The sequence below is a fragment of the Indicator indicator genome, unplaced genomic scaffold, assembly GCF_027791375.1.
Source record: "Indicator indicator isolate 239-I01 unplaced genomic scaffold, UM_Iind_1.1 iindUn_scaffold_163, whole genome shotgun sequence".
NCBI lineage: Eukaryota > Metazoa > Chordata > Aves > Piciformes > Indicatoridae > Indicator > Indicator indicator.
The window spans coordinates 62194-78110 of NW_026539255.1; the positions used below are offsets into that span (position 1 = coordinate 62194).

Sequence of the window (15917 nt, forward strand, 5' to 3'; positions counted from 1 at the left end):
CAACCTGGGACAGGGTCTCACCACCCTCAGGGTCAAACATTTCTTCCTTCTCTCCACTCTCAATCTCCCTCTTCGACTTCCAAACCATCCCCCCTTGTCCTGTCACATCAGGCCCTGCTCAAAACTCTGTCCCCAGCTTTCTGCTCAGCCCTTGAAGCACTGCAAGGCCACCAGAAGGTCTCCCTGGAGCCTTCTCCTCTGCAGGCTGCCCAAGCCCAACTCTCTCAGCCTGGCTCCCAGCAGAGGGCTTCCAGCCCTGCCAGCATTGCTGTGGCCTCCTCTGGCCCTGCTCCACCAGGTCCCTGTCTGTGCTGTGCTGAGGGCTCCAGAGCTGCCCCAGCACTGCAGGGGGGGTGTGAGCAGAGCACAGCAGAGGGGCAGAATCCCCTCCCTGCCCCTGCTGCTATGAATCAGCCCAGGACAGGTTTGGGTGCTTGGTGCCAGCTCATCTCCAGCTTTTCACCCCCAGCTCCTTCTCTGCAGTGCTGCTTTCCAGCCCTTCATTCCCAGCCTGGATTGATGCCAGGGTTTGCCCCCATCCAGGACCTGGTACAGGACTTGGCCTTGTTGAACCTCATGAACCTCATTTCTCCAGTTTGTCCAGGTCCCCCTGGATGGATTCTGCCCTTCAGAGATGCCAGCTGCACCATTCAGCTTGCTCCTTGTGGTGGGCTGAAATTCCCCTCCCACACTCCCACTAAACAGCAGCTGCTGGGTTTTGAGGTACCTGCTGCCTCTTCCTTGCCTCTGTCCAGGCACCACAGGTGGAGAGCCTTAAGGCAGGGCTGGGGCATGACCACCACAGAGCCCTTGGATCCCAAGGCAGCTGGAAAAAGAAGGCAACCAGGTGTTTGCTCCCAGGGGAGTGGCCTTTGGACAGCAGTGTTTGGTTCTCAGGCACAGAGGCCATAAATGTCAGCTGGCCAGCACTGGTCCAGGGGCTGCTTGGGAAGGGGGTTTTGTGGAGATGCTTCACAGTCAGCTTGCTTTGGTCACACACCCATTTTGCACTGATCATCCTGAGTCCCAAGCTTCCCCAGGTTGGGAAAAAAAAAAAAAAAAACAAAAAGCCCCTAATTTAGTCATTTAATGAGTGAAAAATGCACATGGAGTGAGAGGAAAGGCTGGTTCATCCATCAGCTGGGAGCAGGTAGGAGGACAACCAGGACACCAAACAAAACCCCCTTGTGACAAGAAGACAAAGCACTGAGGAGCAGCCCAGGTGGGAAAGCAGCAGAACAAGCAGAGCAGCACTAAACTCATCTTCCCCCTCCCCCACCCCCCATGGTAGTTTTCAGCCAAGGTCAGCAACAGCTAAGCAAAAGCTACCAGCTGGGATCTCTTAGAGTGAAAGAAACTGAAAAGAGAAAGAGTTTGCACAACTAACTTTGTGTTAGCAATCAGACCAATGGGATTGCTGTTGATGGGATTATTATTAACCTCAGGAGGTTCCACAAGGACAAGTGCAAGGTCCTGCAGCTGGGTCAGGGCAATCCCAAGCACTGATATAGGCTGGGCAGGGACTGGCTGGAGAGCAGCCCTGAAGAAAAGGCCTTGGGTGTGCTGGGGGATGAGAAGCTCAGCAGCAGCCAGCAGTGAGCACTTGCAGCCCAGAGAGCCAAGCAGAGCCTGGGCTGCAGCAAGAGAAGTGTGGCCAGCAGGGCCAGGGAGGGGATTCTCCCCCTCTGCTCCACTCTGCTGAGACCACACCTGGAGCTCTGTGTCCAGTTCTGGAGCCTCTGTTCCAGGAAGGATCTGGAGGTGCTGGAAGGTGTCCAGAGAAGGGCCAGGAGGATGAGCAGAGGGCTGGAGCTGCTCTGCTACAGAGACAGACTGAGAGAGTTGGGGTTGTGCAGTCTGGAGAGGAGAAGGCTCTGAGGAGACCTTCTTGTGGCCTTCCAGGATCTGAAGGAGGCTCCAAGAAAGCTGGGGAGGGACTTTTGAGGGTGTCAGGGAGTGATAGGACTGGGGGGAATGGAACAAAGCTGGAAGTGGGGAGATTCAGACTGGATGTTAGGAAGAAATTCTTCTCCATGAGGGTGGTGAGACACTGGCAGAGGTTGGCCAGGGAGGTGGTGGAAGCCTCATCCTGCTGACCAGGGGGATCAGGAGAGCTGGGGCCATATCCCACACTACCAGCATTTCTCTAAGATCCCTCAGAGCTCCTTTCCCAGCTGCACACAAGTGCCCAGAGCTGAACTGGCCACCACCAAGAACCTGCTGTGCCAAGGTGAGAGAAGCCCCCAACATCCTCCACTTCTTCCAGACCTCCAGGAGGACACAACCTACTCTCCTCCAGACAGGGTCCTTGCCATCCCCCTTTCCATGCTTGCAGGGAGGTGCAAGCACCCCAGCAAGGCAAACCCAGCCCTGACACCCCATAGCACCCCAGCTGCCTCTCTGGCTTCATAAAGCCCCCAAGCCTCACTGCTGAGACAAGCAACAAGCCTGAGCTGCTGGTCAGGGGCATCAGGAGGGGTGGGAGCATGTCCCTCACTGCCACCTCCTCTCTGAGAACCCCCAGGGCTCCCTTCCCAGCTGCTCACAAGTAGCCACGACTGAAGCAGCTCCTGGGGACATGTGCTAGAGGTAAATATCGATGTGAAGGACCTCAGAGGTGCTCAGCCCAGCAGCAGAGAGAGCAAGCTGAGTGTTTTCTTTCTCTCTTCTGCTCTCCCACATGGTCCTCCTCAGCTGTAGCTCTACTGTGCTGCAGCTCAGCCCTTTTACTGTGCTCCTTCCCAGCTGAAACCATTTGGCTGCTGCCAGAGCTGAGGTGGCTCTGCCTGTCCCTGCCTGCCTGGGGAGCCCTTTCCAGGGCCACAGCTCCTGGGATTAGTGGTTTGAAGGCAGCAATGAATTCCTGAGATGTGTAAGATTCATTTGCAGATTAAATCCTCGGAGGCAAATCAGCTAAACCAAAAGGAAAAGGTTTCCTGATTTAATCCATCCTGGGACACACACAAAAACCTGGGGGAGATGAAGACACCCCCAGGAACACACATGGAGCTGAATCTCCCGCACCTAGGAGGATTGCACTGGGAAGAACTGGATACAGTGGGAAGCCTGCTGGTTTTCCAAGGCCTGGGGACATGTTCAGTTGGCTGCTGGTGGAAGGAGGAGCCCAGGTTATCACTGAGGCCAACAGGGTGGGCTTGTATCTGGGCCATTTTTCCTTTGATGGATGAAAAACTGGCTGATGGCTGGGCCCAAAGAGTGCTGGGGAATGGAGTTACCTCCAGGTGGTAGCCAATCCCAAGTGCTGTTCTCCAGGGCTCAGCACTGGGGCCAGTTCCTTTTAATATCCTTGTCACTGATCTGTCCAAGAGCAGCCCCATTCCTGGTTTAGATGCCACCAAGCTGTGTGGGAGTCTGGACCTGCTGGAAGGTACAAAGGCTCTTCAGAGGCACCTGGACAGGCTGCATCTATGGGCTGAGGACAATGGGATCGAGGTTCCTACTGGGTCCTGCTCTTAGGTCACAACAACCCCATGAATGGTCCTGGCTTGGGGCAGAGTGGCTGGAAGCTGCATGGTGGGAAAGGACCTGGGAGTGTTGGTAACAGTGGCTGAAGATGAGCCAGCAGTGTGCTCAGGTGGCCAAGAAGGCCAAGAGCATCCTGGCCTGGATCAGACATAGTGTGGCCAGCAGGACCAGGGCAGGGATTGTCCCTCTGTGCTGGGCACTCTTGAGGCCACACTTCAAATCCTGTTTTGGACTCCTCACTCCAAGAAGGACATTGAGATGCTGGAGTGTGTCCAGAGAAGGGCAACAAAGCTGGGGAAGGGTCTAGAGGACAGGTCTGGTGAGGAGCAGCTGAGGGACCAGGGGTTGTTCAGTCTGGAGAAGAGGAGACTGAGGGGAGACCTCATTGCTCTCTACAGCTCCCTGAAAGGAGGCTGCAGCCAGGTGGGGGTTGGTCTACTCAAGTGAGGAGCAAGAAATAGGACAAAAGGAAATGGCCTCAAGTTGCACCAGGGAAGGTTTAGGTTGGGCATGAGGAACAATTCCTTCCCCTTGAGGGCTGTCAAGGCCTGGCCCAGGCTCAGTGGTGGAGTCTCCATCCCTGGAGAGGTGTCAAAGCTGTGTAGATGTGGTGCTGAGGGCCATGGTTCAGTGGTGCCCTGGCATTCCCACCACTTTAAAGTCACAGAATCACAGACTCACAGAAACATTCCGGTTGGAAAACACCCTCAGGATCACCAAGTCCCCACACTTGGAACACAGGCTGGAGCATGCCTGGGGGTTGGCCACTAAACCCCCCTGGTTAAAGCAGCACAAGCACAGAATGGCTACCAAGCACCCTGTGAAGGACACACTGACTCTGGTGACAAAAGCCTTCTTGCTTCCCACCCCCCTTCTCCCACAGCACATTTCCCACCACCTGTCATTTATGTGGCATCTTGATGGCCACAAGGGTTTCAGGGAGGTGTGGGGATTGGGAGGGAATGCGTCTGGCAGTGTCACAGATGCTGTCCAGAGAGAATCATGGAACCATAGAGTGGGTTGGGTTGGAAGGGACCTCCAAAGGTCATCCAGTCCAACCCCCTCTGCAATAAGCAGAGGCATCCTCAACTAGATCAGGTTGCCCAGAGCCCTGTGGAGCCTCACCTTGAATATCTCCAGGGATGGGGCTGTGACCACCTCTCTGTGCAGCCTTTTCCAGTGTTCCACCAAAGAGGTGGAACGAAGGGGGACAAAGCAGGGAAGCAGAGGGGTGAGGTGCATGTCACCTTGCTGTGGTTGGCCCAGGGGAGCTGAGCATCCCCACCCTTCATTCTCCTCAACGTAAGGAGAAACTTCTTTCCAGTGAGGGTGACAGAGCCCTGGAGCAGGCTGCCCAGGGGGGTTGTGGAGTCTCCTTCTCTGGACACATTCCATCCCCACCTGGATGCATTCCTGTGTGGACTACCCTGGGTGATCCTGCTCTGGCAGGGGGGTTGGACCTGATCCTCTCTGGAGGTGCCTTCCAACCTCTAGTATTCTGTGATTCCTCCACCCAGAGGCACCATGAGTGCCCATATAAACACCAGCACCCATTTTTTATTTGCAGACCCACTCTTGATGTCCCACCCAAATGCCCAGGAGCTACAGGCAGCCCTGCTGCAAGGAGGCTCAATCACAGCTCATCAGCACGGGAGGAGCAAGCCCAGGGCTGTATTCCTCATGCTGCTGGGAGGTGGAGGGAAGGGCTGGGAGCAGGTGGTCCACGCAGCTGGTGGCAGAGGTGCTTGGCACTTCTTGGAGGAGAAGCTCACAGCTCAGAGCACCCCCGCTGCTTGGTGGCTGCTGCTGTAGCACCCACGGTCGTGTGGCTTTGCTCCTACGAATCTTGGAAGTGAAGCGTTTCAGGAGCAGTGAAGGCAGCCGGGAGGCTTCATCCTTCTCCTTGCTGCTCTTCGCTCAGGGGGCCGTGGGGCGCTGGAGAGCAAAGAACCTGCCTGGAACCGCCCTGCACTCGATCTGCAGCCAGAGGGAGAACAAATCTGTCTCCTTGTAGCTGTCAGCCAGCTGGAAGGTGAAGCTCTGCAGCAGCGTGGTGAGGAAGAGGAAGAGTTCGATGCGGGCCAGCGCTTCTCCCGGGCACATCCGCTTCCCTGGGGCACACAAAGGGGAGCCTGAGCACTGGGCTGGTACCTTGATGGCTTCATCCAGTGTGTGTGTGGGGAGGGAAAAGGGCACAAAAGCATGGAGAGGAAGCTCAAGCCGCGGGTGGGCCTCTGGTGCCAAGCAGTATTTGTGGTGGTGGTGGTGGACCCTGGAGCAGAGCCACTAAGGGCAAGGTGTGGGGCTGAGCACTGACCTGCTGAGAAAGCCATGAAGGCTTCATGCTTCCTGAACTCCCCCTTCTCATCCAAGAAGTGGCCTGGGTCAACTTTTTTGGGGTTCTCCCACTGGGTTGGATCCGAATGCACAGAAGACAAGACTGGAATCACAGCTGTGCCCTGCGGGAGAGGGATGGGACAGGGGTGGATGGAGGGACATCAGTACACAGACCTCATACACCTCAGCACAGAGCATTGCTGAGATGGGTTAGCATCTGAGGGGCACGGGGGGGGGGTGGCTAGGTGCACCCCTTGGTGCCCACCCAGATGACTGTGGGGAGCAATGGCTCTGTGCCAGGCAGGGACAACTAACATGGGGCTCAGCTGCATGTTAGCTGCAGCTCCCCAGACTGAAGTTCACAGATTGACAGATGGCACAGGTTTGGAAGGGACCTTCAAAGGTCATCTTGCCTAACCCCCCTGAAGTCAGCAGGGACACCTCCAACTAGAGTAGCTGCCCAGGGCTGCATCACTGAGACATCTGGAAAAAGGGGAAGAGGAGAGAGAAGACCCTGCAAGGATAGCACAGAGCTCTTCCCTTTGCTCACCCCTGCTTTCATTCTCATCTTCATTCATCTTCCTTCTCATTTTCTCCTCCTCTCAATCCTCTACACTTCTCCACACAGCACAGTGTGAGTGGACAGCTTGGACAGGTCACACCTCTAACTGTAGTTATGCCAACTCTGGCTGTTTAAATGATTTATTTCTTGACCACCCAGCTGATTGGTTCCTCAGACTGTGGTTGCTGAGCTACTCCCACTGACTGATGGTCAAACCCCTCCGCTGCACAGAGTCCAAAGGTTGGAGGTGTCCTGGCAAGGTGCCTGCTGTACACAATGCTTGCAGCCAAACCCAGAGTGCTGAATGTCCCCAGCAACAGGACCCACACCAGGGAAAGCTCAGAATCCCTCCACATCTCTGTGGTGAGGGGTCTGGAGCACAGCCCTGTGGGGAGAGGCTGAGGGAGCTGGGGCTGTTTAGCCTGGAGAAGAGGCTCAGGGCAGACCTCATTGCTGTCTACAACTACCTGAAGGGAGGTTGCAGCCAGGTGGGGGTTGGGCTCTTCTCTCAGGCAAGCAGCAACAGAACAAGTCTAAAGCTGTGCAGGGGGAAGTTTAGGCTTGATCTTAGCAAGAAGTTCTTCCCAGGCAGAGAGATTGCCCTTGGGATGGGCTGCCCAGGGAGGTGTTGGGGTCAGCATCCCTGGAGGTGTTTAAGAAGAGCCTGGATGAGGCACTCAGTGCCACGGTCTGGCTGATTGTTTAGGGTTGAGTGATTGGTTGGACTTGGTGATCTTGGAGGTCTCTTCCAACCTGGCTGATTCTGTGATTCTGTGAAAGAGGTGTCCCAGGACAGCCAAAAGGCCACAGGTGTGTGGGCAGAGCTGGCAGCAGATTTCCCCTCCCTCCACGCCTCCTCTAACTCTCATCAGCCAGGATTGGGAAAGAGCTGAGACCTTCAGCTGGGAGCAAACAGCCCGGGGACAGCACCAAACCTCACCGCAAACTGCCCCGTCCCTGGCAGGGGGAGGAGGGGAGGTGGGGGACAGGGGCCTCCAGGGGCACAAAACATTAACCTTGGGGATGGTGTAGCCCTTGAACACCACGTCCTGCGTGGTCATGCGGGGGAAGTTCTCGATGCGGCTCCGGTGGAAGCGCTGCAGCTCGTGGATCACTGCGTTGGTGTAAGGCATCTTCACCTTGTCCTCCGGGCTGGGGGCACGGCTGCTGCCCACCACTGCATCAATCTCCTCCTGCACCTTGGCTACAGGGGGTGAACAAGGCAGGTATGGTGCTTGCTGTCCAAGCCACCCCCTAACTTGTTGCACCTATCTGTGGTGGGTTGAAAAGCTCCCTCCCGCCCCCCGACATTAAGTTTGCCAAACCAGCTCAGTTGGAAGCAAATGGAAGCTGGATTTGGAAGCATACCTACAAACTGCAATGAAAATGTACAAACTACACAGTATTTACAATATTTACAGTGGCATTGAGTGCACCCTCAGCAGGTTTGCTGATGACACCAAGCTGTGTGCTGCAGCAGACAGGCTGGAGGGAAGGGATCCATCCAGAGGGACCTGGACAGGCTGCAGAGCTGGGCACAAGCCAACCTCAGGAGGTTCAACAAGACCAAGTGCAAGGTCCTGCAGCTGGGTCAGGGCAATCCCAAGCACAAATCCAGTCCAGTTCTGGAGCATGAGGGTGGTGAGACACTGGCACAGGTTGCCTAGGGAGGTGGTGGAAGCCTCATCCCTGAAGGTTTTTACAGCCAGGCTGGATGTGGCTGTGAGCAACCTGCTGTAGTGTGAGGTGTCCCTGCCCATGGCAGGGGGGTTGGAACTGGCTGAGCCTTGAGGTTCCTTCCAACCCTGACAATTCTATGATCTCACCACCCTCATGGGGAAAAACTTCTTCCTAACATCCAGTCTGAATCTCCCCATTTCTAGTTTTGCTCCATCCCCCCCAGTCCTATCACTCCCTGACACCCTCAAAAGTCCCTCCCCAGCTTTCTTGGAGCCCCCTTCAGATTCTGGAAGGCCACAAGAAGGTGTCCTCAGAGCCTTCTCTTCTCCAGACTGCACAACCCCAACTCTCTCAGTCTGTCTCCAGAGCAGAGCAGCTCCAGCCCTCTGCTCCTCCTCATGGCCCTTCTCTGGACACCTTCCAGCACCTCCAGATCCTTCCTGGAACAGAGGCTCCAGAACTGGACACAGAGCTCCAGGTGTGGTCTCAGCAGAGCTGAGCAGAGGGGGAGAATCCCCTCCCTGGCCCTGCTGGCCACACTTCTCTTGCTGCAGCCCAGGCTCTGCTTGGCTCTCTGGGCTGCAAGTGCTCACTGCTGGCTGCTGCTGAGCTTCTCCTCCCCCAGCACCCCCAAGGCCTTTTCTTCAGAGCTGCTCTCCAGCCAGTCCCTGCCCAGCCTATATCAGTGCTTGGGATTGCCCTGACCCAGCTGCAGGACCTTGCACTTGCTCTTGTTGAACCTCCTGAGGTTAATAATAATCCCATCAACAACAATCCCATTGGTCTGATTGCTAACACAAAGTTAGTTGTGCTAACTCTTTCTCTTTTCAGTTTCTTTCACTCTAAGAGATCCCAGCTGGTAGCTTTTGCTTAGCTGTTGCTGACCTTGGTTGCATTCTTGTTGTTGCTAAGTACTAACAAACTACTCTCTGCTTCTCTCCTCTTTCTTTTTCCCTTGTATAATGTGGGGGAAGGGAGGAGGGAAGGGGTAGCTGTTGGTAACCCCCTGGTTTTTATCCAGGGGGGGTTCTTTTGTTGTTTCTCAGTAGTAAACACATGCAGATGTTGTATGGTTTGTACATATTCATTGCATCCCATATTTCTAGATTGTAGTTTTGCTTGTAAATAGAGCTCCAGTTGCTTTCCACCTGAGCTGGTCTGGCAGTTTGATGTTGGGGGGCAAGAGTGATTTCAACTCACCACACTCCTAGATGAATCCATCCACACAGGCAGAGATGGAAAACAGGGAGAAGGTACCCAGGCCCCTCATGGCTGTGTGAATCTGTTACTGATGGCTCTCACCCTTGGGTGACCCAGGCAGGGATGGAAAACAGGGAGAAGGTACCCAGGCCCCTCAGGGCTGTGTGAATCTGTTACTGATGGCTCTCACCCTTGGGTGAACCAGGCAGGATGGGGTTTGGTGTCCACACACAGAGGACCTTCCAGGGCTGGGTCTCCCTGAGCCAGTGCTGCACCAGGACCTTGATCCCAGGGATCAGTCCCAGTCTGCTGCCCTTACCTTGAATGTGGGGGTGTTTTGCCAGCATCATGAGGAAGAAGACCAAGGTGTTGCTTGTAGTCACTGTCCCAGCACCAAAGAGGCTGAACACTGACATGACCAAGTCCTCGTTGCTGTACATGTTCTCTGGGCTGCTCTTCTCCTGCAAGGGGTTGGTAGGAAGGGGATTTGGTAGGGAATCATGGAACCATACAAGAGTTTGGGTTGGAAGGGACCTTTAAAGCTCATCCAGTCCAACCCCCTGCAGTCAGCAGGGACATCTGCAACCAGAGCAGGTTGCTCACAGCCCCAAACAACCTGACCTGCAATGGTGCCAGCCATGGGGCAGCTCCCACCTCTCTGAGCAGCCTGGGTCAGGGTCTCCCCACCCTCAGGGTCAAACATTTCTTCCTTCTCTCCAGGCTGAATCTCCCTCTTTGAGTTCCAAACCATCCCCCCCTTGTCCTGTTACATCAGGCCCTGTTCAAAAGTCTGTCCCCAGCTTTCTGCTCAGCCTCTTGACGTCCTGAAAGGCCACAGTAGGTTCTGCTTCAACCCCCCCCAAGTGGGATTTGGATCAGAAACCCCTCAGGGACAGAACTGAGATGGGAGCAGGGTGAGGACATCACCTTTGAAAGTGAGGGAGCCTGGACTAGGGTCTCCCCACCCTCAGTGTCAAATATTTTTTCCTTCTCTCCAGTCTGAATCTCCCTCTTTTAGAATCATTTCAGCAAGAAAAGACCTTTAAGACCATCAAGCCCAACTGCTAAGCCAGCACTGCCAGATCACCACTAAACTACGTCCCCCAGCTCCACATCTCCACAGCTTCAAAACCCCTCCAGGTATGGGGACTCTGCCCCTGCCCTGGACAGCCTGGTCCAGGCCTTGACAACATTCAAGGAGAAGATTGTCTAAGTGATCTTCCAGGCTGCAGGCAGGTCTGGGGGGGGTCCAGCCCTCAGCCACCTTTGCACCACCTCTACCTTCTCTGCTTTGATAAGGAAACAGTCGATGTAGTCCCGGGGGCAGCTGGGGTCCAAAGTCTCCTTGTGAGCCTCAACTCTTCCTCGGATGTACTCCTTCAGCTTCTCACACTCTGCCAGGACTTTCTGGTGGGGCCCTGGGAGGTGCTGCATGATGCTGGGGAAGGTGTTGTAGACCTGTGGATGGAGGAGGCATACCCAGGAGGGCTCAGGAGCCTGGGTGGAGCCTCTTGCGCCTTCCCCCAAAGCCACTCTGCCCCTTCAAGGGCCAGAAGGGACCCAAAGCTAAGGAGCATCCCTCAGCCACCTGAGAGCATTGGGTATGGGGGTGCTGAGCAGAGCAAGGGCACCTGCCTTGGCCACAGGGGAGAGGAAGAAGCTGATGTAGTTGCTGATGGCATTCAGCAAGTCCAGGAAGGCTTTGTCAGTGTAGCTGTAGCGGCTCCCGAAGACAACGGAGCAGATCACGTTGGAAACCGCGTGCCTGAACATGGTCATCGGCTCGAAGGACCCCCCTGCAGCCCCAGAAGAGGCAAGAGAAGCAGCAGAAAGTCAGTGGGTGTTTACCTCCTTCAGCACAAACCCCTCTGAGCCCCTGTCTTTGAGCTCTAAGCTCTGGTGGAGTCTGTTGGTTCTAACAGCCCAAGCTAAGAGCTGTGGACTCCTGTATCTACCTTCCTGCTCCTAAACTCCTCCCCAGTGGTTGGGACTGAGGAAAGCAGAGGCATCTCCAGGTGCTTTAAGCACCTACTGTCATGCCCTGGGGATCTGAGGGGCTGCAGAGCATCTTCCCACTTCATAGAATCATAGAATCAGTCAGGGTTGGAAGGGACCACAAGGATCATCCAGTTCCAACCCCCCTGCCGTGGGCAGGGACACCTCACACTACAGCAGGCTGGCCAGAGCCTCATCCAGCCTGGCTGCAAACACCTCCAGGGATGGGGCCTCAACCACCTCCCTGGGGAACCCATTCCAGGCTCTCACCACTCTCCTGGGGAAGAACTTCTTCCTCACTTCCAGTCTGAATCTCCCCACTTCCAACTTTATTCCATTCCCCCCAGTCCTGTCACTCCCTGACACCCTCAAAAGTCCCTCCCCAGCTTTCTTGGAGCCCCCTTCAGATCTTGGAAGGCCACAAGAAGGTCACCTCGGAGCCTTCTCTTCTCCAGACTGAACAGCCCCAACTCTCTGAGTCTCTCCTCATAGGAGTGGTGCTCCAGCCCTCTGATCATCCTGGTGGCCATCCTCTGGACACTTCAACCAACCCCTCTCCACCAGCACACATCAGAGGCAGAGGAGCCAGCATATCACTGAGCTTCCATCTCCTCCTATGCTCAGGAAGCTCCAGAAGAGGTGGTGGCACTGGCAGCAGCTCAGTTTTCTTGAGGAAGAAGACATCACCTTGGTAACTTCTGGCAGCCAGGGCACTATCTTCTGCGTGTGCTCTCAATGCTATGCAGTTTGCTTTCCTGTTTCTGTTCTTTTGGGCATGAGATGTTCCTCAGTCTCACAGTATCACAGGATGTTAGAGGTTGGAAGGGACCTCCAGAGGTCATCCAATCCAAACCCCCTGCCAAAGCAGGATCACTTAGGGCAGTCTGCACAGGAATGCATCCAGGTGGGTTTGGAAAGGCTCCAGAGAAGGAGACTCCACAACCCCCCTGGGCAGCCTGCTCCAGGGCTCCATCCTCCTCACTGTATAGAAGTTTCTCCTCATGTTGAGGTGAAATCTATGTTCTATGTTCAAGTGATTGCCACCCCCTGCTCCAGGTCAGCAGCAGGCTGTCCTGCTCTTTAGTCATGACCACACCACATCTCTGCAGCTGTCTCTGGGTGGGATGGGGCTGGAGCTAAGCCCTTTCTCTACAAGGATCATCCACAACAGCCACTCCACACAGCCCTGAGAACCACACATGTCCCAGGAGGCTGTTGTGTGTCCTCCACCTGCTGCAGGGGCCACCTGCTGCAGGACCCACGTCACCTTTGAGCTTTGACAAGAGTTCCACCAGGTGCTGTGCCTCCTCCTGCACCCTCTGGGTCATGGAGCTCTTCCCCATCCCAAAGTCCCGCAGGGTGCTGAGCGTGAACCTCCGCAGCTCCTTCCACTTCTTCTCGTTGTAGGAGACAAAACCTGCAGGGAGGCAGTGGAGACCACTCACCTGGCCACCCCCCACTCCTCCACAGGAGCAGGGAGCCTTGCTCCCAAGCCTGCCTGAGGAGCAGTCAGGCAGGAAGCCAAGGGATGACCCTGGTGTGTGCACAGCGTCCTTGAAATGCAGATGACTGCCTAGTGGAGTTCACACTGTCCTTGGGCAAAAGTCTTGACAGCTGCAGGGATTTGCAGGGTGGGAAATGGGGGGGTTGAGGTCTTGGGTCCTTCACTGGGCTCTGGATTTCTTCACTAGACTTTGGATGTGGTCCTGGGCACCCTGCTGTGGGTGTCCCTGCTTTATCATAGAATCATAGAATCATAGAATCAACCAGGTTGGAAGAGACCTCCAAGATCCTTCAGTCCAACCCATCCCCCAGCCCTGTCCAATCAACCAGACCATGGCACTAAGTGCCTCATCCAGGCTTCTCTTGAATGTCTCCAGGGATGGTGACTCCACCACCTCCTTGGGCAGCACATTCCATGGCCAATTACTCTTTCTGGGAAGAACTTTCTCCTCACCTCCAGCCTAAACTTCCCCTGGTGCAGCTTGAGACTGTGTCCTCTTGTTCTGGTGTTGGGTGTCTGGGAGCAGAGCCCAACCCCCTCCTGGCTACAACCTCCCTTCAGGTAGTTGTAGACAGCAATGAGGTCTGCCCTGAGCCTCCTCTTCTCCAGGCTGAACACCCCCAGCTCCCTCAGCCTCTCCTCACAGGGCTGTGCTCCAGACCCCTCACAGCTTCATTGCCCTTCTCTGGACACCTTCCAGCACCTCAACATCTCTCTTGAACTGAGGAGCCCAGAACTGGACACAGGACTCAAGGTGTGGCCTGAGCAGTGCTGAGCACAGGGCAGAATAACCTCCCTTGTCCTGCTGGCTACACTATTCCTGATCCATGCCAGGATGCCATTGGCTCTCCTGGCCACCTGGGCACACTGCTGGCTCATGTTCAGCTGCTGTCACCCAGCACCCCCAGGTCCCTTTCTGCCTGGCTGCTCTCAGCCACTCTGTCCCCAGCCTGTAGCACTGCCTGGGGTTGTGGTGGCCAAAGTGTAGAACCCTGCACTTAGCCTTGTTCAATCTCATCCCATTGGCCTCTGCCCACCCATCCAGCCTGTCCAGGTCCCTCTGCAGGGCCCTCCTACCCTCCAACAGATCAGCTCCTGCTCCTAACTTGGTGTCATCTGCAAACTTACTGATGATGGACTCAATTCCTTCATCTACATCATCAATAAAGATATTGAACAGGATGGGGCCCAGCACTGATCCCTGGGGGACACCACTAGTGCCAGTCTGCCAACTGGATGTGGCACATTCACCACCACTCCCTGGGCCTGGCCCTCCAGCCAGTTCTTGACCCATTTCAGAGTGAATCTGTCCAAACCATGAGCAGCCAGCTTTGCCAGGAGCTTCTTGTGGCAGACCATGCCCAAGGCTTTGCTGAAGTGGAGGTTGGAGTGGGTGATCTCCGGAGCTCCCTTCCAACCCACACCACGCTGGGATTCTGGGGTTCTGTGCTGCAGCTGGGGGCTTTCTGCTCACCTGGAGGGCAATATGTCTGGAAGGAAGTGCAGACACCTACCATAGTCTTTTGATAGCTTCAGCAGAAGAGGTATCTGGGGTCTGCCTCCAAACTCCTCAGAGCGTCCCACCAGAGCTTCCCTCACCGCCTCGTAGCCGCAGAGCACCACCACCGGCGTCAGCCCCAGCCAGACGGTGAAGATGGAGCCATAAGTCAGGGAACATATAATTTTCTTTTCTTTTCTTTTTTTTTTTTTAACATCCTAGTAAATTACAGGCTTTGGTTGTGGTTTGAAGAAGTGTGTTTTACAAATGTGTTGTAGCGTCTGCGTGCTGCTGTTTTTAGTGCAGCCGCTGTACAGGTCATTAATCTGATCTCACATTGTAAAAATTTCTCCACCCTCTTCATGAGTTTCTTTGTTATCATAACACTTTCCAATACCTTGGCACCTAACTCTGCTATACTCCCTTATAATTACCTGGGGTAAAACAACTGCTTTTATTATCCTTCTCTGCTTGGCTCCTGCAGGGGTGCTCCTGAGCCCCTGCGTCTCTGCATCAGACTGCAACAATCAGGAGCTCCGGAGGGCTGGTCCTGGCAGCTGGTGGGGCATCTGCCAGCAGACCCTCTCCTCTCCTCTTCCCTCCTCTCCTCTCCTCTCCCTCTCCTCTCCTCTCCTCTCCTCTCCTCTCCTCTCCTCTCCTCTCCTCTTCCTCTCCTCTCCCTCTCCCCTCCACCTCTCCTCTCCCCTCCTCTCCTCCCCTCCTCCTCTCCTCCCCTCTCCTCTCCTCCCCTACTCCCTCTCCTCCCTCCTCTCCCTCTCCCTTCCCATCATCCTCCTCCTCTCCTCTCCCCTCCCTCTCCTCTCCCCCTCCTCATCTCCCTCTCCTCTCCTCACTCCTCTCCCCTCCTTCCTCTCCCTCTCCCTCCTCCCCTCTCCCTCCCTCTCCTCTTCCTCTCCTCTCCTCTCCTCTCCTCTCCTCACCCTCCCCTCTCCCCTCCCTCCCTCCTCCCCCTCCCCTCCCTCCCCTCCCTCTCCCTCTCCCCTCTCCTCTCCTTCCCCTCCCCTCCCATCTCCTCCCTCCCCTCCTCTCCCCCTCCCTCTCCCCTCCCCTCTCCCTCCTCTCCTCCCCTCCCCTCCCCCCCCTCCCTCCCCTCCCCTCCCCTCCCCCTCTCCCCCTCCCCCTCTCCCTCCCCCCTCCCTCTCCCCCTCCTCCCTCTCCTCCCCTCTCCTCCTCTCCTCTCCCTCCTCTCCCCTCTCCTCCCTCCTCTCCTCTCCTCCCCCCCTCTCCTCTCCCCATCCCTCCTCCCTCTCCTCTCCCTCCTCCCTCTCCTCCTCCCTCCTCCCTCCCCCCCTCTCCCCCCTCCTCCTCCCCTCCACCCCCTCCCCTCCCCTCCCTCCTCTCCCCTCGCCCCCTCTCCTCCCCTCCTCCCTCCTCTCTTCCATCCCCTCCTCCCCCTCCCCTCCCCCTCCCCTCCACCCTCCCCTCCCTCCCCTACCCCCCTCCCCATCCCCCCCCCTCACCCCCCCTCTCCCCCTCCCCTCCCCTCCCCTCCCCCTCCCCTCCCCCCTCCCTCCCTCTCCTCTCCTCTCCCCTCCTCTCGCCTCTCCCATCTCCTCTCCCTCCTCTCCTCTCCTCTCCTCTCCCTCCCTCCCTCTCCTCTCCTCCTCTCCTCCCCTCTCCTCCTCCTCTCCTCC

At 56.1% G+C, this 15917-nt stretch overlaps 1 protein-coding gene across 1 annotated transcript; it reads right to left on the minus strand.

Annotated features, from left to right (window-relative positions):
* Nucleotides 1–5403: 5403 nt before the first annotated feature.
* On the minus strand, nt 5404–14480 carry LOC128980416 (cytochrome P450 2C11-like; the record flags this gene model as incomplete). Its single annotated transcript, XM_054398888.1, has 8 exons — nt 5404–5597; nt 5804–5945; nt 7402–7589; nt 9585–9726; nt 10547–10723; nt 10901–11061; nt 12528–12677; nt 14279–14480. Coding segments are annotated over 8 exons (1356 nt in total), but the record flags the coding sequence as incomplete, so codon positions are not given.
* Between the last annotated feature and the right edge of the window lie 1437 nt (nt 14481–15917).